At 37.9% G+C, this 23196-nt stretch overlaps 1 protein-coding gene across 5 annotated transcripts in view; it reads right to left on the reverse strand.

Moving 5' to 3' along the window:
- Tfcp2 (transcription factor CP2) overlaps positions 1–23196 on the reverse strand; it is a 62553-nt gene that overhangs the window by 2617 nt on the left and 36740 nt on the right. For 2 of the 5 annotated variants that reach the window (XM_010628549.3, XM_010628548.3), the window contains exons 3-14: positions 23077–23153; positions 22099–22204; positions 16882–16988; positions 15150–15302; positions 13868–13978; positions 13462–13547; positions 10356–10404; positions 9699–9792; positions 8487–8577; positions 4002–4138; positions 3084–3226; positions 332–383 (exon numbers count right to left, since the gene is read on the reverse strand). In XM_010628549.3, coding sequence (XP_010626851.1) covers positions 332–383; positions 3084–3226; positions 4002–4138; positions 8487–8577; positions 9699–9792; positions 10356–10404; positions 13462–13547; positions 13868–13978; positions 15150–15302; positions 16882–16988; positions 22099–22204; positions 23077–23153 — 1206 coding nt within the window. The remainder of the gene's footprint in view (positions 1–331; positions 384–3083; positions 3227–4001; positions 4139–8486; positions 8578–9698; positions 9793–10355; positions 10405–13461; positions 13548–13867; positions 13979–15149; positions 15303–16881; positions 16989–22098; positions 22205–23076; positions 23154–23196) is intronic. The other 3 variants (XM_010628551.3, XM_010628550.3, XM_019208084.2) reach the window with 2 other exon arrangements.

Below are 23196 nucleotides of genomic sequence, written 5' to 3' on the forward strand. Positions count from 1 at the left end.
CCATGTTTCTTTTCTATAACGCATTCTAGTGTCAATTTATACATAAATGTGCCCAGTTAATTTATGTTTGTCTCCTTTATTACACTGCAAGCTCCACAAACACAAAGACTACACCTGTTATTTCTATTTCACTCCCAGAGCCCAACACAGTACCCAATGCACTAAAAAAAAAAAAAAAAAAAAAAAAAAATCTTTAGGGCTGGTGAGCTGGTGATTTAGCTCAGTGGTACCACCTCCTGCTTCGCAAGCGCAAGGTCCTGAGTTCAATCTCCGGTACCAAAAAACAAATAAAATCCTTAGGAAAAAGTTATTTACCTTACTGTGTTATTACCTTTCATTGTGTCCAGAATAAAACAGGCTTCTTCCTGAAAGTTCTGTATCATCTGGAAAAAACAAGAAAATTTGATGATTATTAAAAATATTGGTTTGCTTTGTTTATTTTGACCATGTGGCTTTTCATGACATTAGATTTAGGTGAAATATAACTATTTTCTATTTCTATGTTGTTAAGGACTATCCCACATCGAGAGGGGTTTATACAAGGGGTTTTACAGATAAAAAATAAGAAAGAATATTTCATGAATTTCTATAGAATTGTATAAGTGTTTTCCTCCCAGTTTTGAAAAGCACACTTCACAAACCTATTTGGTATTTGTCTGTTTTGAGTTTTTCTTCCCCATGTTTGATTTTTAAAGTTTAAACAGCCACCTAGAATAGTGGTCTTAAAAGTGGAGTATGTGTTCCCCCAGGATAATACTTAATACCAAGGCTTTCCAAGGAGTACAAAGACAGCAACACTCCCATATGGAAGAACTGAATTCTAGGTCTTCAACTTCCCTATACCATGTATTCCTTACTAAAAACTCCTTAGTAGCCAGGTGTGGTGGCGCACGCCTGTAATCCCAGCACCCAAAAGGCTGAGGCAGGAGGATTGCTGTGAATTTGAGACTAGCCCGGGCTACATAGTCTCAACTACAGAGTGAGACCCTATCTCAAAAAACCAAAACCAAAAAGAAAAAAAAACCTCCTTAGTTTGTCTTCCCTATTTTCCCTTCCCAAGTCTCCATCTCCTATTTTACAAAAGCATAACTTTCATCTTTCTTAAATCCTAGTGAGGTATCCCACCTAGGGTATAAGAGCCTCAGAGTGCAAACGTGGAACTACAAAGGTAAACTATAATAACAGGGTCTCTAACCCTCCTATGAGTCACCAAAATTGAAGAGTGACCTAATCACATACTGTCAAGGGATAGATGACTCAAAATAATTTTTGGTAACATCATTATGTAATTTTAAACATGTAACTCGGATGTTCAAAAAAGTCCAGTGGTCTTGTTATACTTAAAGATTCCATCCATCTATCAATTTAGGTGAATCAGGCTCCATAGCACTTATATCTAGAAGGAAAAACAGGATGAAATTTATGCTGAACTCTGTGTCATTTTGGCAATTAATAGGCAGTATTTTTTTGGCAGTATCAGGGACTGAATGAACCCAGGGTCTCATGTGTGTGAGGCACTCCACCACTGAGCTACGTCTCCAGAACTTTTCATTTTATTTTGAGACAGAGTCTTGCTTATTGCCCAAGCTGGTCTCAAACATGCTATTCTGCCTCCACCTCTCCAATTGGTGGGAATAATAGACATGCACGATCACTTCTGTTTAATAAGTTGTTTTCTTTTTCTCTTCTAGGCTACTGGACTTTGAACTCAGAGTCTTGTACAACATGCTCAGCACATGCTCTACCACTGAGCTATATCCTAGCCCCTGTTTTTGACTTTCAGTAACCACTTTGGTTTTTTAATCAGTTTTATAATTATGATGATAAGTCTAGTCAAATGAAGTGATTTTCAACTTCTATTGAGAAAAACATTTTGGCAGAAACAGTTTTGTTTCAAAGGAATATGGTGGGACAATCAATAATAGATGTTCAAGCATAAAAATGTTATAAAACAAAAGTCGATGGGAAAAGTGAATGGAAATATGAGTTGTAAGAAACAGGAATAATACAAAACTTCTAATTCATAAATAAAGGCAGAGTAACATTTTACAAATAGATGATGCTTACACTAAATCACTCATAATTTCGATCCCTAGTACTGGGAGAGGGGGGTCACATCCATATTTAGGTTGCAGGCAACACAATTAGAATAGTAACGTAAAGTTTTCATTTTTAAATGTTATATATGTGCCCAAGAATGAAAACTTTTGTTGTTTTTGTTTTGTAGTTCAGATTGGCCTCAAACTTGTAGCGACCCTCCTGCCTCAGCCTCCTGAGTGCTGGGATTATAGGCACATACCACCACACTCAACAAGAACAACATCTTTTTTTATTTTTGGTTTTTTTGTACCAGTGATCAGACTCGGGACCTTGCACTTTCGAGGCAGGCAACAGAACCATTGAGCTAAATCCCTGGCCCCAAAACAACACCTTTTACAATCACCTCCCTGCCATGGGAAATCTGTTATTTTTCGATTTTTACTTTTATTAGTAAATATTTGCAGTACATAATGATTACATTCATCATGGGGAGGTGGTATGTGATAAGTGTTCCCCTTCCCATCTACAAAAGATCTGTATCCAAATGGGAATTCTTTTGTAACTGCTTACACTTAAAACAAAAATTTTAGGTCAGTCTAAAATTTTACAAAGTGATACATATCAATTTTTAAAAATTAGTTTAAGAGAATGCAAGGAAAAAGTCTGAGCAAGGCACAGCAGCACATACCTATAGTCTTAGCTACTTAGCTATAGGCTAAAGCAAGAGCATCATTTAGCCCAGGAGTTCAAGGGCCAATCTGGACAACACAGTGAGACTCTGTCTCTTACAAACAACAAATTTAAATTAAAAAAAAAGAAAGTTTAGTCTAGAAAACAGACCCCGACCCCAGTAGAACTGACCTTGCTCTTGCTGTATGACATGACAAATCACTGTCATCTCATAATTCAACTGTACTAAAAAAAACCAGCCTCAGGGCTGGGATGTAGCTCAGTAGCACTGCGCCTGCCTGGCAAGCACAAGATCCTGAGTTAGATCCCCGGTACCAAAAAAAAAAGAAAAAAAAGAAAGAAACCAAACCAACCTCATCGCTGATGAGCACATGGATTCCTGTTGGCCCCTGCTTGTAAATTTGGCTGATCTGGCGGGGAGAAATGCTGAAAAGCTGAGCTATTTTTTCTGTCAACTCAACAGCTGTCAGTTCTTCTAGGTAGATGGCATGGTACACTGCAACAGGAAGAACGCAGCAGTCAGTACAAAAGTTCTGTGCTTTTTATTTGTTTGGGTAGGAGTGGGAGTACTGAGGATTGAACCCAGGGCCTTCACACTGAGCTATATCCCCGGTCCTTTTTTTTTTTTTTCCTTTTGAAACAGGGCCTCACTATGTAGCTAAATTGCCCAGGATGGGCTTGAACTTTAGATTTCCCTGTCTCATTTCCTGAGTGCTGGGCTTAGAGGCTTGTATCATCACACAAGGCTAAAAGTTCTCTGTTTTTACAGGCAATTTGATTACTAGGAATGCTCACTTTTCTGAAGGACTTAAAAAAATCACACTCTGCCTGTTACCAGGTGTGGTGGCACATCCCCGTAATCCCAGCATTTGGGAGACTGAGGAAGAAGGATTTGCCACTAGTTCAAAACCAGCTCAAAATATATAACGAGACCTGTCTTGAAAAACAGAAACAAACAAACAAAACAATCATATTGCCTGGCTGCACATCCCAGCTCAACTATTTAATATCCCTAAGTCTCATTTCCCTCGTCTAAATGTTGGGGAAAATGTACAATAAAATGTACAGCAAAGAGATTATTAGTAGTAAACATGAAAGTGTGTAAAAACTGTTGAGAATCGCTCCTGTTATGTATTAAGAGCTCAGGAAATGTAAGCCATTACTATTACTTCTAGCACCTGCTGAATCTTGCTTGATAAATTCCCGTCACACATGCTTGTAAGTCATCTCTTCACCTTCATATTTGCCCTAGTGTGCCCAGGACAACATACCGAAGAAAGTACCATTTGAGTCTCCCTCCTCATGCTTCTGTTGCGGTTGCTGTTGCTGCTGCTGCTGCTGCTGCTGCTGCTCCCTCAAATGCAATGATTCCTGACAGACGTAAATGGTTAACCTTGGACGCACCATCCTGAGAAGGGAAGAAAAGGGCTGATAGTCTTATATTTCATAAAGTAAGCATAATTTAAGAGAGAGCTCATTTTTCTATGTTAATAGTTTGGGCAGGGGTTGAAAATTGGCAGCTCAGGGGTCAAATGTAATACATTTGCTACATTTTATTAGTGGTATTATTTGTTTAAGTTATCTTAGTTCCAATAGGAAGCATCCATATTAACCTCTGAATTTTGACTTTTCTTGAAAATGCAGATCTAGCAATCCAGGGTCCTCACTCTTACATGAAAAAATCCTGTTTTCTTTACACTGTATGTATATTCTTCACTACATCCTAGACTTGGACTATCATTCCTTTTCATTACCTGTGTTGCCCCTGTAGGAATATAGGTTCATGACCTTGGGTATAAAACTTAGAAGTCTTGGGGTCCGGGGATGTAGCTCAATGGCACCATGCCTGCCTGGCAAGTGCAAGGTTCTGAGTTCCATCCCCAGTACCAGGAAAAAAAAGTTAGAAATATTAAAAATGTGTAAATCACTGTTTTATGGGCCTATGTCAAGATAAACTTTTTACTTAAAAAGGTGATTTTTTTTTTTTTTTGCAATACTTTGGATTAAACTCAGACTCTCCCACTGCACATGAGGACTCTGACCAGTGAGCTGCATCCACAGACCTATTTATTTTGAGACAGTCTTGTTAAACAGCCCAAGCTGGCCTTGAACTTCTGATCATTTTTCTTTTTTCTTGATTGTTTGATCCTGTTTTTATAAAACTGTGAACATTGTTTTTAGTTTTTGTTGTTCTGTTCACTTCCTGTTTTTATTTCTTCCATCTTTCCCTCCTGTCTTCACCACTTTCCAAAAGTGTGCATAATCCTCCTTTGTCCTCCAGCCTTCTAATCTCTGCCTCTTCTATTTCTCTATTTCTCCCTGTAACCCCTTTTAAATTTTCTTCCCTGGGAGTAAAGTCACTATACTGAGGGTATATTTACTATATACAATATTGTTATAGATTTTGTTATATAACCACAAATCTAGTTCATATGGATAAAGATGGCAAATCAAGTTACCACAGTTTGTCATTTTCTAGGCTTTGTTTGATGCTACTGTTATTGCTGATCGTAGCACTTTAGCCAAGGTGACATAATGGTTCTAATCAGTTGTTCTTCCTGGTATAACAGAATTGAGATTATCTAAGGTCATAAACAATACTATATATAGGCCAGTGCCAAAGAACCAGGGATGAGGCCAAATACTCAGGAACTTCTCATCCCAAATAAACTGAAGAGGTAGGATCTTGCAATAGACTGAAAACTGAAAAGCCAGAAATACCTAGAAGACATCTCTGAGAAGTAGTCATTTCCCAAGGGTTCTAAATACTAGCCATAAAGCTACTTGCCATACCCAATTTACAAGCATGAATCCAGGAATTAATTTTTTTTAAAAAATGAGAAGACATGTAAGCAAGAGGCAACTCCAAACTTTAGCTCACCAAAGAGGTGGAACAATCCAAAGACCACCCACCTAGACTCTTTAAAGTGGTAACAGTGTAAGTAAATAACAAAGTAGATTAATGAGGCCCTAGAAAAAAATCAAATCAGAAATAGTTTCTGAGATAACTACAGAGATGGTGGTGACCATAGTAAGACATGATTAGTGACTCTAGAGCAAATACAGATTTAAAAAAAAAATACAGGCACTTAGGAAAATGACGGAAACCATGAACACCCAGCATAGAAAAGAAATGGAATCCATGAAACTGATTCAAACAGATATCCAGAGATTAAAAATTCCATTGAAAGTATATACAGCAGAATGAGCCAATGTGAGGACAGAATACCAGATAGAGAAGACAGGATTGCAGTTAATGATCATGAAAAGAAAGATCTCTTAAAAATTGCAAAGGACCACAAAAAAAAAAAAAATCAATCCAACAGCTGTTAGAGAATGAAAAAAAGAATAACATAAGATTCTCAGTCAATAAAAAATGTAGGAGCTACCACAGATGATATAAAAAACCTGTTCACAGAAGTGATGGCAGAAACTTCCCAAACAGGAAAAAGAATTAGATATACAGATAAGAGAGGCACATAGGACTCCAATAAATCAAAAATATAAAAGAAATCTTTCCCAACACATATAATAGTCAAGATTCCAGAAATTCAACACAAGAACAGAATATTAAAAAGCTGTTAGACAGGGCCAGGGATTTAGCTCAGTGGTGCTGCCACCTGCCTCGCAAGCACAAGGACCCAAGTTTGATCCCCAGTATTGAAAAAAAAAAAGCTGTTAGACAAAAGAAATAAATCATCTATAAAGGAAAGTCCATCCCTTGTTCTTGGGAAGGAAGAACCCATACAGTGAAAATGGCCAAACTTCCAAAACTGCTATATGGATTCAGTGCAATTCCGATTGAAATTCCAGCAGCATATTTCACAGAACTAGAGAACACAATCTAAAAATTCATTTGGAACCATAAAATACCTAGAATAGCAAAGGCAATTCTGGGCAACAAAGGCAAGGCAGGGGGCATCACAACCCCTAATTTGAAATTATACTACAAAGCTCATGGTATTGGCAAAAAAACAGACTCAAGGATCAATGGAACAGATTAGAAGATGCAGAAACATGCTCAGCTACCTTATCTTTGACAAAAAAAGCCAAACACCTTCACTAGAAGAAACATAACTTCTTTAATAAATGGTACTGGAAAAACTGGATTTCCATATGCTGAAGATTAAAACTAGACCCATATCTTTCACCAGGCACTAAACACAATCAAAATGGATCAAATATCTAAATAGTAGAGCAGAAACATTAAATCTGGTGGATGATAGAATAGGTAGAACTCTTGAAGACACTGGTGTAGGCAAACAAAACCCTGATAGCACAAGAAATATCACAAAGAATCGACAACAGTGATTTCATCTTATTAAAATGCTTTGCACAGCAAAAGAAAGCCCAACAGGGCTGGGGATTTAGCTCAGTGGTTCCACCACCTGCCTCACATGTGCAAGGTCCTGAGTTTGATCCCCAGTACCAAAAAAAAAAAAAAAAAAAAAAAAAAAAAAAAGAAAGAAAGAAACCCCAACAGAGTGAAGAGACAACCCACAGAGTGGGGAAAATCTTTTGCCAGCTATTCCTCAGACAATAGACTAATACCTAGAATATATAAAGAACACAAAAACATCAGACCCCCGAAATCTACAGAACCAATCTAAAAATGTGCATCTGAAATAGACACTTCTCAGATGAAGTAGAAATGGCCAATAAATATATGAAAAAATGTTCAACATCACTAGTCGTTTGAGTGATGCAAATGAAAACAGTGAGATTCCATCTCACTCCAGAAAGAATGGCTGCTATGAAGAAATCAAGCAATAACAAATGCTAGTGGAGCTGTGGGGAAAAAGGAACCCATCTTCACTGTTGGTGGGAGTGTATTTTGGTGCAAGCACTGTGGAAATCAGTGTGGAGAGTCCCTAATATACTAAAACTAGAAGTTCCATTGGCTCTAGCCATTTTCCTTCTTGGTATCTTCCCAAAAGAATTAAAAGCATCCTACCACAGTGAGATATGCATATATTCATGTTCATAGTGGCACAGTTTTCAATAGCTAAATCTTGGAAACAGCACAAATGCCCATCAACCAATGAATGGATAAAGAAGAAATGGTCTTTCTAAACAATGGAGTACTACTCTGTCATAAAGAAGGACAGGCTTCAGACATTTATAGCTAAAGGACAGCAGGGAAAAACAGAAGCAAGATATATCACGTACAAGTACCAATTCCCTATGATGAATTTTATTATTATGTATGTCTGAAATGCACCATGGTTTTGTTTCAATAAAAGAGCCTCACTAAATTGCCTACACTGGCCTCAAACTTGCAATCCTCCTGCCCAAGCTTCTTGAGTAGTGAGGATATCAGGAATGTGCCACCATACCCAGCTGAGATGGCACTCTCTTGACCATATTTCAGGTACTCTATAGCCCACAATCCTGTTTTTTAGATTGTTTCCTTCAAAGCCATTATCATTGTCCAAAATACTTATCATTTTTATCTATCATCCTATTAGAAAGTTAATTCCTTAACAACTTGTCTGTTTTGTTCATCAATAATTTTATATGGCCTACAAAAGTACCTGGCTCACGATAAGGATGAAGAGCATTTACTGAATGAAGAAACTACCTGGAAGTGAAAATGAGATATCATGGGGAATTTTTTGTGATAAATATATGAAATCGTATTTTTCATCTGTTTATATTTGGTACATAAACTTGCTATGCAGAGTACTGTGAAGAAAACCTGAATCCAAATCCACTTGACATCCAACCTCATTGATATTTTAACACTAATTACATACCGGCCTTTTAAAGCATTAAAAAGTCTGATTCCATCTGCAGGACCACAGATTTGGATCACATCATCTCTAGTTAGTTTTAATAAATCTGCCCCTGGAATAAAATAAGAAAATAGGTGATAAAGGCAAGGACTCTTTGTTAAAATAGCCTCTGTTACAAGGACACCTCATCACCAGTATATTACAGTCCACAATCTTTTGCATGGTGCAAGGCCCTTGATGGCCTGGTTCCTGCCTCCTCTTCTATCCCAATTTTCATCCAATTAACTTCTGCACCTAACCATGCTCTTTCACCATTCTGATGCTGCTGACTGCTCAAGTTGTTCTTCCCACCTGAAATCTCTTTCCACTATCTGACCAATGCCTCTTCTCGTCATCCCTCAAGTTTTACCTCATATCACACGTTTTCCCTAAACAGCTTACCAAGCCCTCTACTGAACATCTCACTTTGTACACACTTCTGGTGGAACACTTATCTACTAGGGTTTTATTTTGCTTCATTTTTTTTAAACACTATATGATGAATGAGCTCTGTGAATGGGAAATATGCCTTCTCCATTTAGGTATTCCTACCATTGCTAGAACACAGAATAAAAAAGAAAAGAAAAGTGGATTATGTAAATAAAACACAATATAGTAATAGCAAGGGAAAAATCTCAGACTGTCTGCAAATGCTCCCCGATAAAATATTGTATTAAATATACATCTTAAGAATTATTCTATGATGGCCGGAGATTTAACTCAGTGGCACTGCACCTGCCTTGCAAGCCTCACAAGGTCCTGAGTTCGATCCCTGGTACCAAAAAAAAAAAGTATTATAAATACCTATTCTAGAATTAAAGGAGTTAAAACAAAGACATATTTCTTCTTAAGAACTCACAGCAGCACTGTTGCAGTTGGTAAAAAAGTTTGAAGGAGTTTATGGAATTCATTTATCATAAAAAAAATCCACTAAGATACTAGTTGAATTAACTATGTGATGTTAAATATTATTAATAAACTTTAACTTTTTTCAAAATAAAAAAGAATCCATCAAGACCTCTGTCTCTCTCTCCCGCTCCCTCTCTTTCTGTGTGTGTGTGTGTGTGTGTGTGTGTGTGTGTGTGTGTGTGTTAAACAAATACACACATACCCCACCACATGAATATCAGGAAGCTCTAGAATACAAAAGAACATCCTCTGCTGGGGTGAAACAAAAGGAAAAGCAGATTTAACCTGAAAAGTTGGTGAAAAGCCTTGTGAATGTAGAAAAACGGTTTCGATGCAACCACTGCTGAGCTTCTTGAGGTGTAGTTGTTGGCAAGAGGTTCTGAAAACAAAAAAAATTTTTTTCTGGTAATTTAATAGATTAATCTATTACCTTATCAGGTAACAAATAGCTAAGCACCCACACTCTCACACACACACACACACACACACACACACACACACACACAGAATAGCCTAGTTTGTTTGGAAATTGTTTACACTGTACCACATTATTCTCTGTCTCTAACCATGGGAGATATCCACAGGGTTCTATCCTTATTCTCTCCCTGTCATTTCCTCTTGATTGTAAACAACTCAAATTCATAGCTACTCAGGAAGCTGGGGTGGGAGAAGCACTTAAGCCTACAAGTTCTAGATCAAACTGGACAACAGTGAGATCCCATCTCAAAACAAAACAAAACAAAAAAAACAAACCTATCCGCAAATCTTGTATTAAATACTTCTTATCTCCAGTCCCTAGCACGGTATCTGGTTCAGAGTAAAAATGCAATAAATGCCTGCTTTGTGAATGAATTATTCATATTCACTAAAAGTTGGACATTTCTATAGTCATCAAAATATGACTAGATATTGCAAGGAACTGACATTTAGCTTTAGACTTACATCTGTGACTGGAGGGGGCGGCTCTGGCTGGTGGTTAGGTGAACCATTTCTAAAGAAACATTTAAAATGAAAGGGTGAGTTCATACACGTATGAGGGCTCATTATCTCATTCATCATCTTCACAATAAGTCTTAAGCCAGAGATCTAAAAGAATGTGTTCACTCATAAAACATTTTTATTCTTTGACCCAATACTTCAGTTATGTATTAGTAATGTAAACTAAAGACTCTGGGTAAGGAGGAGAAACGATGTCATTTGCGATACTTTTATATTACTGAGAAAACTAAGAAAAATATCAAAAGTTGAGTAAGTTGAAAGTAAGGAGATAAATTATAGCACAGAGAATATCTGCAAGAGGCTGAGCATGTAGCTCAATGGTACACCATGTGCGGGACACTGGGTTAAACTCCTGGCACCACAAAACAAAAGGCAAAAAATCTATTAGAATGAAAGATAATCAAAATGTATAAGTACTACTAGTTTACTATTATATTAAATATATAAATATGTACAGTATATATACAGGAAAATTTTGGAAGAAAATTTAATGAGTGCTAAATGCTTTTTGTTGGTTTTAGCAAGAATTGAGCTCAAAGAATTTATGCTGAACTATATGTACAGCCTGTTTTTCCCCACTTTTTTTATTAGTGGTTATTGATTATATAGACCTGATCCTTTTATTTTTGAGACGTCTCACTAAGTTGGTAGAAATTGCCCAGGCTGGGCTCAAACTTATAACCTCCTGATTCAGCTTCCCAATATGCTGAGATTTCACACATGTACTACCACACCCTGCTGAAAACAATTTTTTTTTTTTTTAGGCAAGTTCTTCCTTTGTAGTTCAGGCTGGCCCTGAATTCACTATGTGGTCCAGGCTGGCCTTAAACTCATAGCAATACTCCTGCCTCAGCCTCCCAAGTAATGGAATTACAGGCATGCGCCATCACACCTGGCTCAGAAAACAATTACTTTTAAAGCAGCTTCAAAAATTGGCACTAATTTGTGATGCAAGTACTATCTCTACACCCTTGTACTTTCATTTGTGTATGCATAATCCCTCTTCCCTAATGTTTACTTCCCTAACGGGAGAAAAAAATTGAGCCTAATAATGGGGTACAAGACAAAAAGAAGAGAAAAAATTTTAAACAGAGCCCTCCGACTATATATTTTAAAATCGCCCATAAGTAGACGGTATTATCCTTTTAGATAATTTTTTCTTTCTCTTTTGGGCCAAGGATGTAGCTCAGTGGTGCTGCCGCCCACCTTGCAAGTGCAAGGTCCTGAGTTCGATCCCCAGTACCAAAAAAAAAAAGAAAGAGAACTCTTTTTAGCCAGGTGCACTAGCACAGCCTTGAAGTTCCAGCTACTAGGAAGGTTGATGCAAGAGGATCTCTTGAACCCAGGAGTTTAAGGCCAGCCTGGGCAACACAGAGAGCCTCTATCTCAAACAAACAAACACAAAATTATTCTTTTTTTAGCTTTAGCTGCAAAATTAAAATTTGGTATTAAAACACAGTAATAAATTTATCTCAGAGCCTTAGTAACATGCATTCCCTGTACAGCTATTCTTAAGTGTTACATTCTGAATATTCTCAATTGTTATACTACAGATGTTCTTCTTTTCTTCCTTTAACTGAACTGAGTTGACAGAACTGAGTTCTGCTCCTGCTGCTAGGTCACTGAATGCATTGGTTGCTAAATGAGTACTTGTATATAGCATGTTCAATATTCCAAACAAAGAGATGGTCAAAGGAAACTCCAACTTGATGACTTTGCTTTTATTTGCTTAACTCTTAGACACGGTACCATAATAACAGAATGCAAAACTACAGTACAATCAGCTAAAATTACAGTACTATATAAACAAGGTTATTGAACAACAAAAAAAAGACATTGTGGCTTGAATTTCACTAAACAAAATGTACAGAACTGTATGTTTGTTTATTTGTTTGTTTTTTGGTACTGGGGATCAAACTCGGGACCTTGTGCTTGCGAGGCAGGCAGTGGAACCACTGGGCTAAATGCCCAGCCCAAGATGTACAGAATTGCACCAAAAAAAACCCCCAAAACAGACAGGTCATAAATTGGAGCAGCGGGTTGCAGTCCAAACAGCATGTGTCAGGCTTAACTCTGAATAGTCATAAAACAGCTGGGTGGTTAAACAAGGAAAATCGGTTAAGTTTTTTTGTACTGGGGATTGAACTCAGGACCTTAAACTTGCGAGGCAGGTGCAGTTAAATCCCCAGCCCCCAGTAATTAAATTCTTTGAGATTGTAGACTTTGAAACCCCCCAAAAAGTGAAGCTGGGGAGAGAGGAGGCCAAGAGTAGGAAGGGATGTAGGAATGACCAAAGTATGTCATGTGCATGTACAAATCTGCCAAAAAGAAACCCATTAATCTGGATAGCCAGTTTGCACTCATAAAAAATGATATAGAAAAAAAGCAGGTCAAATATAGAGCTTAAATAAATCCAACAACAAATACAACCGAATAATATGCCTACACATTTAGTAGGCTGTCTCCAGATTTTAATATGGTTCTATGGAACATATGCTAAATGTGAGGACCATATGAGAGCTTTGTTAAAACTAAGGTAGGCATTTATACCAACGTTCAATTACCTCTGATAGTAAAAGATATTAAGGTAAGATTGAATGCATCCCATAGATAATTCTAAAATTTTATTTCAGCCATCCTCTTCAACATTCAAGATCCATAATAATTACATGTTAGGAGCATTCTTTAGAAGTAACAGAACAGATTTTAGCATTTATAAAACTATGCTTCCCATTCCAGATGACCACTGCCTGATTCAAGTATGATCAGGAAGTGAAATAACCCAGATAATGTTTCTCGATCACTAAAAACTGGCCATAAATGCTCTGATGTCCAGTGATACTTCAAGGACAAGGAGAGAGAGGAGGAGAAACAACTATATAACAGTGTCAGTATTCTTTGAAGATAATCCAAATCTCAGTCAATATAAAAATTCAAAGACTGACCAGATAGAAGTACTTATTGATTGAGAAAGATCTTGTTTATGGAGATATAATGAAAGAGGACATATTTGGTACAAACACGAGCCAGTATCACTTCTCAGACTTACCCTTCCCCAAGAGAAAAACTGCTATGGGAGCTGTTGAAACCAGGTGATGGGGAATTGACATATGTGATCTCGGGCCATGGAGAACACTAAAAACAAAGGATAATGCAGATAAAAAGCACTTTCATCCTAGTATTCCACTAAATACTGTTATACAAACAGCACATTTTGATTTGATTAGTAAATCTTACTCAGAAATTTCCATAAGCAAAAGAAAATAGGCTCAAAAGTAAATTTAGAACAGGCTTGAAGTGATGGATTTTTCTTTTAAGGGTGAAAAACTGGGGTCTGGAGTATAATTCAGTGGTAGAGCATTTGCCTCGTATGCACAAGGCCCTGGGTTGAATTCCTAGCACAACAACAACAACAACACTGAAACTGTCACCAAAATTATGGACTAAAATTTTACCTCTGTGAGTATGGTTGTCTCATAGGAAGGTTGATATTTCTCCTTTTCATGAGGCGTTCTTTTCTCCATTTTCTCTCTATCTGTTTTTTGCTTTCTGTCTGCACCTTTGGGCTGAAAAGAAAAATACTTTGTTTTAAACTTCACCCTTTGATCCAACAATATTAATTTTTTTTTTTTTTTTTTTGGTTTTTTTGAGACAGGGTCTCACTATGTAGTTGAGACTGACCTGGAACTCACTATGTAGCCCAGGCTGGTCTCGAACTCACAGCGATCTTCCTGCCTCATACTCCTGAGTGCTGCGATCACAGGCATGCACCATCATGCCCAGCTTTCCAACAATATTAATTTTAAACTTAAATATTCATATATAAAATAAACATGAATGCACAATGATGTACAGACAAAATCCATCACCCCATCTAAGGCTGAAGATATTAAATTCAAATGACTGCTGCAACTGAATAAGACAAATGGAAAGATTTCTAAAGCACATAGCTAAATGAAAAAAAATCAAAACTGAAAGTCTTAAAATAATTTATATAGTCTAATCTCATTTATGTTTTAAAGAAAGGAAAAATGTACACACCGATGCATGGACATGTGTAAAGCATATTGAGGAAGCAGAAGGATGAAAGTGGCCCTCTCTGGGGGCGGGTTGGGGAATCACAGTAAGAAAGTTCACAGGGGATTTTCAGTGTTGTATTCTGGATACTTTTATATTATTCTATATCTTCCAAGGAGAATATATTTACTGGGACCTGGGAACAGATTAGTGGTAGTATTTTCTTAGAATGCACAATGCCCTGGGTTTGATCCCCAGCACCAAAAAATAAAAATTAAAAAACGGATTTATCTGTGTTAAAAATAAAGATCAAGGGCCAGGGATTTACCTCAATGGCACCGCGTGCCTACCTTGCAAGCACAAGGTTCTGAGTTAGATCCTCAGTACCATAAAAAAAAAAAGATCAAAATACAGGAAGAATATCAAGAATGAATGTAATCAAAACAGTCAAACACATTATAATTTTTTTGAGACTGTAACTTCAACAGGCTTCAAGGACAAATAATACATTTTTCCCCTTTCCCAGTTCCCATACTCGAGACACCCCCCCTTATAAATTACTTTACCAGTTATCTTAGTGATTACTTGAAAGCTCTAGCTTAGAGTAAGTTTGCATAGCTTTTACAAAAAAGACAAGATGACTTTCTCACTGGGCAACCCATGTTAACACAGAAAGATAAGGAAGAAGAGACCAAAGGCCCACACACTGTTCACGAATACCTTGAAGACTTTGATCTGGCAGCTGGCTGAATGTAAGTGCTCAGTATACTCCCCGTTTTCGTTCTCTTTGAAGGTATCTATTTGTACTCGGAATGGCACACCCTTTTCTCCACCATGTTTCCTCATAGTAAACTCTGTGCTAATACAGTGAACCTGAAAGAGTATAACACTGAGTACTACTAGCTAGCCAAGTCAGTGAGCATTATTTGTGAGCAACTACTACAGCAGAACCTTTAAGAGGTATTTATGAATACCTATTAAAAAAAACTTCCCCTTTTTGAACTTGAAGAACTTAAATTCTAACGGAGGAAGTGAAAAAAGTTTAAATGACTTACAAATACAAAGTGAACGCACAGATCTAGTGTTATAAAAAGCTACTGAGGGGCTGGTGATGTATCTCAATGTCTAGCATGCTCAAAGCTCTGGGTTTGATACCCAGCATCACACACACACACACACACACACACACACACACACACTCAGTTAGTTTGATACCCAGCATATCACACACACACACACACACACACACACACACACACACACACACACTCAGTTAGTAAAGTTTGGGTTTTGTTTTTTGACAGGGTCTCATTATGTAGTTCAGATTGGTCTTGACCTCACTATGTAGCCCAGGCCCACCTCGAACCTACAGTGATCTTCCTGCCTCAGCCTGAGTGCTGAGATTACAGGCGTGTGCCACCATGCCTGGCCTATGGTAATTTTACAAAGAGGAAGCATAATCCATACAGGGAAAGTAGTAAATAGGAAGGCTTATAGAAATAGGAGGGGAAAGATTTGCTTGACTTTTGCATAAAGTATAAGACTGGTGAATCTTTTTTTGTTTTTTCCTTTGTCGTGCTGGGGATTGAGTCCCGGGAAACATGCATACTGGACAAGTGCTCTGAACCACACCCCAACCTTAAGACTGGTGAGTCTTAACAGTGGAGCTTTGTTTGGTTGATCACTTTACTAGCCTGGGTAAATTACTTGGTCTCTCTAAGCCTCATAAGTCTTAAAATCACATATATACAAAGTGTTTACTTAACACATTAAGTACTTGGTGAACTATTAATTATTATTATTATAAATAGATTTTTGAACAATCTACCCAAAGGATATAATCAGACGTGCAAATCAATTTTTTGTTTTGTTTTGAGACAGGGTCTTTCTATGTAGTTCAGGCTGCCCTTGAACTCAAGATGATCCTCCTGCCTCAGCCTCCCATGTGTGAGAATCATAGGTGTGCATCATCACACCTGACATAAATCAAAATTTAAGTATACGGTATGAAGGCACTGGGTTCAATCTCAGTACCAAAAAAAAAAGTACATAGATGTTCAAAATACTATGGACAACAGTGAAAAATTACAACAATTTACACGCTACGTAATTGTTAGGTAGGCTGTGGTACAAAGAATTATAATCATTTTGGAGAGATATAAATAAATAAATCGAAGTCATTAGAAAAGCAATTCAAAACTCCCCAGGGCACAGGCACACATTGAGGACTCTGGACTTGATAGGTTAGAACCTGAAAAGATGTCAGATCTGCAGGTGAGATGTGCATCTCAGTGGTAGTGAATGTGTGTGTAGCATGTATGCAGCCCTGGGCTCAATCGCCAGCATCAAAATTTTTTTAAAAGATTTCAAATGTACAACAACTGATCCTTTAAGAAACTAGCTGGTCTTGATGGACACCTTTCATAACTGGGTCCCCTCCACAGCGCCATACCTGAATAAACACAGATGTCCTCTTCGCAGGGTCCCACAGGAACTCCACTGTGTTTAGCTGGGTTGGATTAGCCCTAGGATCGATGATACCCACAGACATTGGGATATCTGAGAGACAAAAAAGTAATTAGTGAACAATGGTAAGAGCTGTTTATTTTTGTTTTTTTGAGATGAGGTCTCACTATGTTGTCCAGATAAGTCTCAAAATCCTGTCCTCAAGAGATTCTCCTGCCTCCCAAGTAGCGGGGACTACAGGTATGCACTTACACACCCAGGTCTACTCAGTTTTAAGTGAGAAAGCACTGGTTCTTATATCATTCACCACTAGTTACTGAGATTCTTGTATTTCACATCCTAAATTCTTTTCTACCAATAAAACGTTTGATTGTAAAAATTAAGCATTCTTCTAAAGAGCCATTTCTCCACTTTTAAGTTGTACAACAAGGCAATTTAAGGCAGTTTCCTTTTAATTTGCCAAAAAATCTATTTAAAGACGGACTGAATCTACAGACTAGCTGTACAATCATGAAAATTATAATTTATGATGTATTTCATGTAGGCATTTTGTTGTTGTTGTTGTTGTGTTGTTTTGTTTTGTTTTTGCAGTACCCATAGATTGAACTCAGGACCTTGTGCTTGCCAGGCAGGTGCAGTGCCACTGAGCTACGTACCCAGCCCTGTGTTTCATGTAGTCTTAAGATCAGTGTTATTGCTAGAAGCATAATAAGAGGGTTGCTGTAGACACATGAAGCATAGTGTCTGTACAATAGCACAAAGTATTACTTCACAGACAGAAATGAAAAATTTTTAACACAAAGATTGATGCTGACTTATCAAGTCATTAAATAATCCTAAAACACAGTGACAAAATTTTTTTGTTTGTTTGTTTTCTTTGAGACAGGGTCTCACTATGTAGTTGAGAATGACCTGGAACTCACTATGTAGCCCAGGCTGGTTTCGAACTCACAGCGATCCTCCTGCCTCAACCTCCCGAGTGCTGGGATTACAGGCTTGCGCCACCATACCCAGCTCACACTGACAAATCTTATACTCAAGAGCAGAGTAAGACTTAGTGGGTTTCAATAGAACCTTGCCTTGTATTCCACACGGCAGATACCCAAATATCATTGCCTGATTTCTAATTTTCAAGTTAAGAGATAAGGCTAGGTGATATTATCCATTATCATAACTGCATTACAAATAAACGTGGTTTTGGAACCAATGATTCAAAGAAGAGAGTTCTACTCTATGGTGTTGATTGTGTTTGATTCATCCTAAGGTCAATTACCATACAGATCTCAGAATATCTGTATGAGAAGCAGCATGTCCTCAGGTAAAATCAGTAGTACTTAAATTAGTTTAACAACTGTGTTTACCATAAAAAATATTAATCAACTGGAGATGCTGGAATTAAAAGTTCGTTAAGGAGGGATGGGTTATGGTTCCAAGGCAAAGTCTGTTCCCAGCTTGTGCAAGGCCCTGGGCTCAATCCCAAGCAATGCCAAAAAAGCCCAGAGCAAAACAAAATAAAAATATTCTCTCAGGAACAAACGCTGATATGTATTTGTGAAAATCCTTCCCTTATACCCTATTTTTAGGAAAGGCAAATTCCACTGTGCAGCAAAGTAATAGAAAAAAACCTAAACTACAAACCGAGAAACATAGATTCTAATCCCAGAATGTCCATTTAAGGTAACAACTAATCTGGTGTTCAGGCATTAGTAAAACCAATGAACTATCATCAATCACGTTGGGGAAAAAACCTGGACCCCTGTAGATACTACTCAAACAAAATATCAGAGCTCAACAGCCAAAGAGAGCTAGGAAATGAACAAAGTTGGAAGATCTCAGCTTTCTGACTTGAAATGTACCACAAAGTTACACTTTTTAATATGATCTAGGCACAGTGGCACATGCCCGTAATCCTAGCCCTCTGGGAAGCTGAAGCAAGAGGATTGCAAATTCAAGCCCAGGCTGGGTAACTCCGCAACTTAGTGAGATCTTGTCTCAAAATAAAAAGAAAAGGGAGGGGGCTGTAGCTCATGGTGAAGGCTCTAGGTTCAATCCCCAGTATGGCCCAAAAAAGCTATGTTAGCCAGGCATGATGATACACACCTATAATTCCAGCATTTGAAAGGCTGAGGAAGAACTATCACAAGTTCAGAGACAGAATGAGCTTTAATACCAAGGTCAAAGTCAACCTGTACTACACAGTGAGAGCCTATCTCAAACACCATCCCACCCCTCACCCCGCAAAAAACAACCAGTATGGCATGGTATAGGCATGAAAATAAAACATATTGCCAGTTGTGCTGATACACTGGTGCACAGCTGTAGTATCAGCTACTTGGAAGGCTAAGGCAGGAAGATGGCAAGCCTGCCCAGGAAACACAGAAAGACCCTGTCTAAAAAAAAAGACAAAGACAAATGGAATAGAATAGAAAGTCCAGAAATAAGTCAAATATATGGTCAAATAAGCTTCAACAAGGGTGCCAGGACCATTCAATGGAATAAAGAACAGTCTTTTTCAACAAATGGTACTGGGATACTATGCAAAAAAAATGTTGGACCCTTATCTTGCCCCACATGTAAAAAATGACCAAAATGGATCCATGATCTGAATATAAAACCTAAAACTGTAAAACTCTTAGAATAAAACATATAAGGGAAGTTTTATAACACTGGATTTTTAACATTTCTTAGAATGTTAGACAATATAAACAAAGTAAATTTAGAAAATAGATAAATTAAGACTACCCCAAAATCAAAACTTTTAAAAAATTTTGTTTCTATTTATTTATTTATTTATTTTTAGGTACCTGGGATCAAACTCGGGTCTTTGTGCTTGTGAGGTAGGCGCCAGAACCACTGAGCTAAATCCTTAGCCCTAAAATTTGTTTCTTTTTAGAGACAGGGTTTTATTACATAGTTCAGGCTGATCTTGATCTTGCAGCAATTCTCCTACCTCAGCTTCCTGAGTACTGGAATTACAGGCATGTACAACCACACCCAGTTGAATTCAAAACTTTTGAACATCAAATGATTTTTTTTTTTTTTAGTACCAGGGACCTTGCGCTTGCGAAGCAGGTGGTGGAACCACTGAGCTAAATCCCTGGCCCCATCAAATGATGTTTTGAACATAGTAAAAAAGCAACCCATGGAACAGGACAAAATATTTGTATATGATATATCATATGGAATTAATATCTAGAATATCTAAAGATTCTTATACCTCAAAAACAACCATAACAACAATCATAAAACCAACTCAAAAATGGGCATAAGCCTTGAATAGATATTTCTTCGAAAAGATATACAGCCAAGGGTTTAGCTCAGTGGTTCTGCTGCCTGTCTCGCAAGCACAAGGACACAAGTTCAATCCCCGGTACCATAAAAAAGCATATGTAACAATATTCAATGTCAGTAATCATCAGGGAAAATTGAGTCACAATCACAATGAGACATAATTTCATACCCATTAGGATAGCTACTACAAAAAAAAAATACAAAGTAAGGCTGAAGGTGTAGTTTAATGGTAGAGCACTTGCCTAGCAGACAGAAGGCCTTGGTTTGATCCTCAGTACCACACACACACACACACACACACACACACACACACAGAAAGACGGGGGAGGAGAGGAAAAAGAGAGAGGAGGAGCAGGAGGAGGAGGAAAGATTGAAAACTTTGAACATACTGTAGGAATGTAAAATGTGCAATTACTATAGAAAACAATATACCATTTCCTCAAAAAAATTAAAATTAGAATTACCATATGATCTAGCTATCTCATTTCTGAGTATACAGCCAAAGGAAATAAAAACAGAGATTCAAACACACATTTGTACGTCCATGTTCTTGAATAATTACTTATAATAGACAAAAGGTGGAAGTGTCCATCAACAAATGGGTAAACAAAGTAAGTACATATGTGAAATATTATTCAGCCTTAAAAAGGAAGACAATCCTGTGCGCGCGCGTGTGCGTGTGTGTGTGTGTGTGTGCACTCTGCTACAGATGAAACCTAGGGAGGTGCTGTACCACGGAGCTACATCCCCATCTTTTTAATTTTGAGATAGGGTCTCACTAAGTTGCCCAAGCTGCCTTTGGTCTTGTAATCATCATGATCCTTCAACCTCAGCCTCCTGAGTAGCTGAGATTACTGTGCCCAGCAACAAAGAATATTCTGGGCTGGGGATATAGTTCATTGGTGCTGCTGCCTGCCTTGCAAGCACAAGGGCTTGAGTTCAATCCCCAGTACCAAATAAACAAACAAACAAGGAAATTCTGTCATATATGTTACAACAGGGCTGAAATTGAAGGCACTGCTAAGTGAATGAGGGTAGTCACAAAAGAATGAATAATTAATGATTTCACTGGGTCAGGGATTTACCTCAGTGGCACTGTACCTGCCTGGCAAGTGCAAGGTCCTGAGTTTGATCCCCAGTACCAGAAAGAAAGAAAAGAGATTTCACTTACATGTACCTAGACTAATCCAATTCCTAGAGACAGAGACAGAATAGTGGTTACCAGAGGCTAAGAGAAGTGAGGATGAAGAGTTATTGTTTAATGGGTACAAGTTTTAATCGTGTCAGATGAAAAAAATTCTGGAGATGGACAGCAATGACAGCTGTACAACAACAAAGTGAAGGTACTTAACGCTACTGAACTGTACATTTAAAATGGCAAGGGGCTGGGGATTTAGCTCAGCGGTTCGTTGGCCTGCCTTGCAAGCGCAAGGACTCGAGTTCAATCCCCGGTAGCAAAAATAAATAAATAAATAAATAAATAAAATGGCTACGAGCCCAGGAATTTAGCTCAGTGAGGCTGTGCCTTCCTAGGCACAGGTCCCGAGTTTGATCCCTGGTACCAAAAAATAAATAAAATTAAATAAATGAAATGGCTAAAATGATGCATTTTGTCACACATTATGATAAATTATACTGAATGCTACTGTGGTTTACAATATAAAAAGAAAAAAAAGCCACCCTGAAATAATGAATACAATTGCTATGGAACTGAAATGTTTATACCTCCAACCTAAATTTTTATATCATCACACAGGTAATGTTTAAGTTTCCTAAATAACCACTTCAGGGTTCATGCTAATTAAGCTTCTGAAGCACAGGATTCAAGGTAAATAACAAGTAAAGAAAACCAACTCTGCGCGCGTGCGCGTGGTTAAAGGCATTTCCTAAGCAACCGATTCTCTTAACTCACCTATGTCAAGGATCCTATCTCCGGGTCGGTTCCACCTCCAGCCCTCCAGCTGCTGATGTTCAGTGTACTGCAGCCTTCTGTCATGGAACACTACACGGAATATACTCTAAAGGGAACAACAAAATCAATTAACAGGGTTCCTTAAAACTCAGGGCCGACAAAGGAAAATAAGCAGTTACCACCGCTTGGTTTCTAGACATAATCCAAAATTACACAACTATTTCCCTCTAAAACTTGTACCATACCAAGCTTTAAAATAAACAAGCTTCAGGATAAATTTTATAATTTATCATATATAATCTTTGTAGTTAACTGGTATAATTACTTAAAATGTTAAAGGACTCCTACATGAAATATTCTTTTCCCCAGTGCTGGGGATTAAACCCAGGGCCATGAAGGTGTTTTTTTTTGTTTTGTTTTGTTTTTTCCCAGTGCTGGGGATTAAACTTGGGGCCCCATGCACGCCAAACAACCATTCTTCCACTGAGCCACACTTCTCCCCTTTTTTATTCTTTTTGTTTTTTAAATTTTGAGACAGCATCCCACTAAGTTGCCCAGGCTAGCCGGGAAACTGTGGTACTCTTGTCTCAGCTTCCCCAGTAGCTGGAATTACAGGCAGGCACCACTACACCAGGAGCTATGTGAAGCATTTCCATATGCTTCTACTATTTTTTTGGTACTGGGGAATGAACTCGGGGCCTTATGCCTAGGAGGCAGGTGCGGCACCACTGAGCTAAATCCCCATGCATCTACTATTATACCATGGAATAACTAGCTTTGCTCTGCACGTATTTATGAAAAGCTCACCAACTCCCCTGCCTGCCACCATACAGCCTCCCTATCAGTCTGCTACTCTGCCAGCCAATTCTGGCAGCTGAGATGCCACTGAACCCTTATGGAAACAAAAGAATGCGAGTCCTCCCCCCAAAAAAATCCAGAATTACCGTGCAGAAGAATGATTTATTCATTTTCTTTTACCTTCACCAATTTGCCATTAATCTCTGGAAGTTCTCCAAGTTTCCTGTTATCTAGCATTCGGATTTCATAAGACTGTCCTAGAAGAAAATGTAATTAATTATTATACTCATCACAAATTAA

Source organism: Fukomys damarensis, unplaced genomic scaffold, assembly GCF_012274545.1.
Source record: "Fukomys damarensis isolate Sample0158 unplaced genomic scaffold, DMR_v1.0_HiC HiC_scaffold_15, whole genome shotgun sequence".
In the NCBI taxonomy this organism is placed as follows: domain Eukaryota; kingdom Metazoa; phylum Chordata; class Mammalia; order Rodentia; family Bathyergidae; genus Fukomys; species Fukomys damarensis.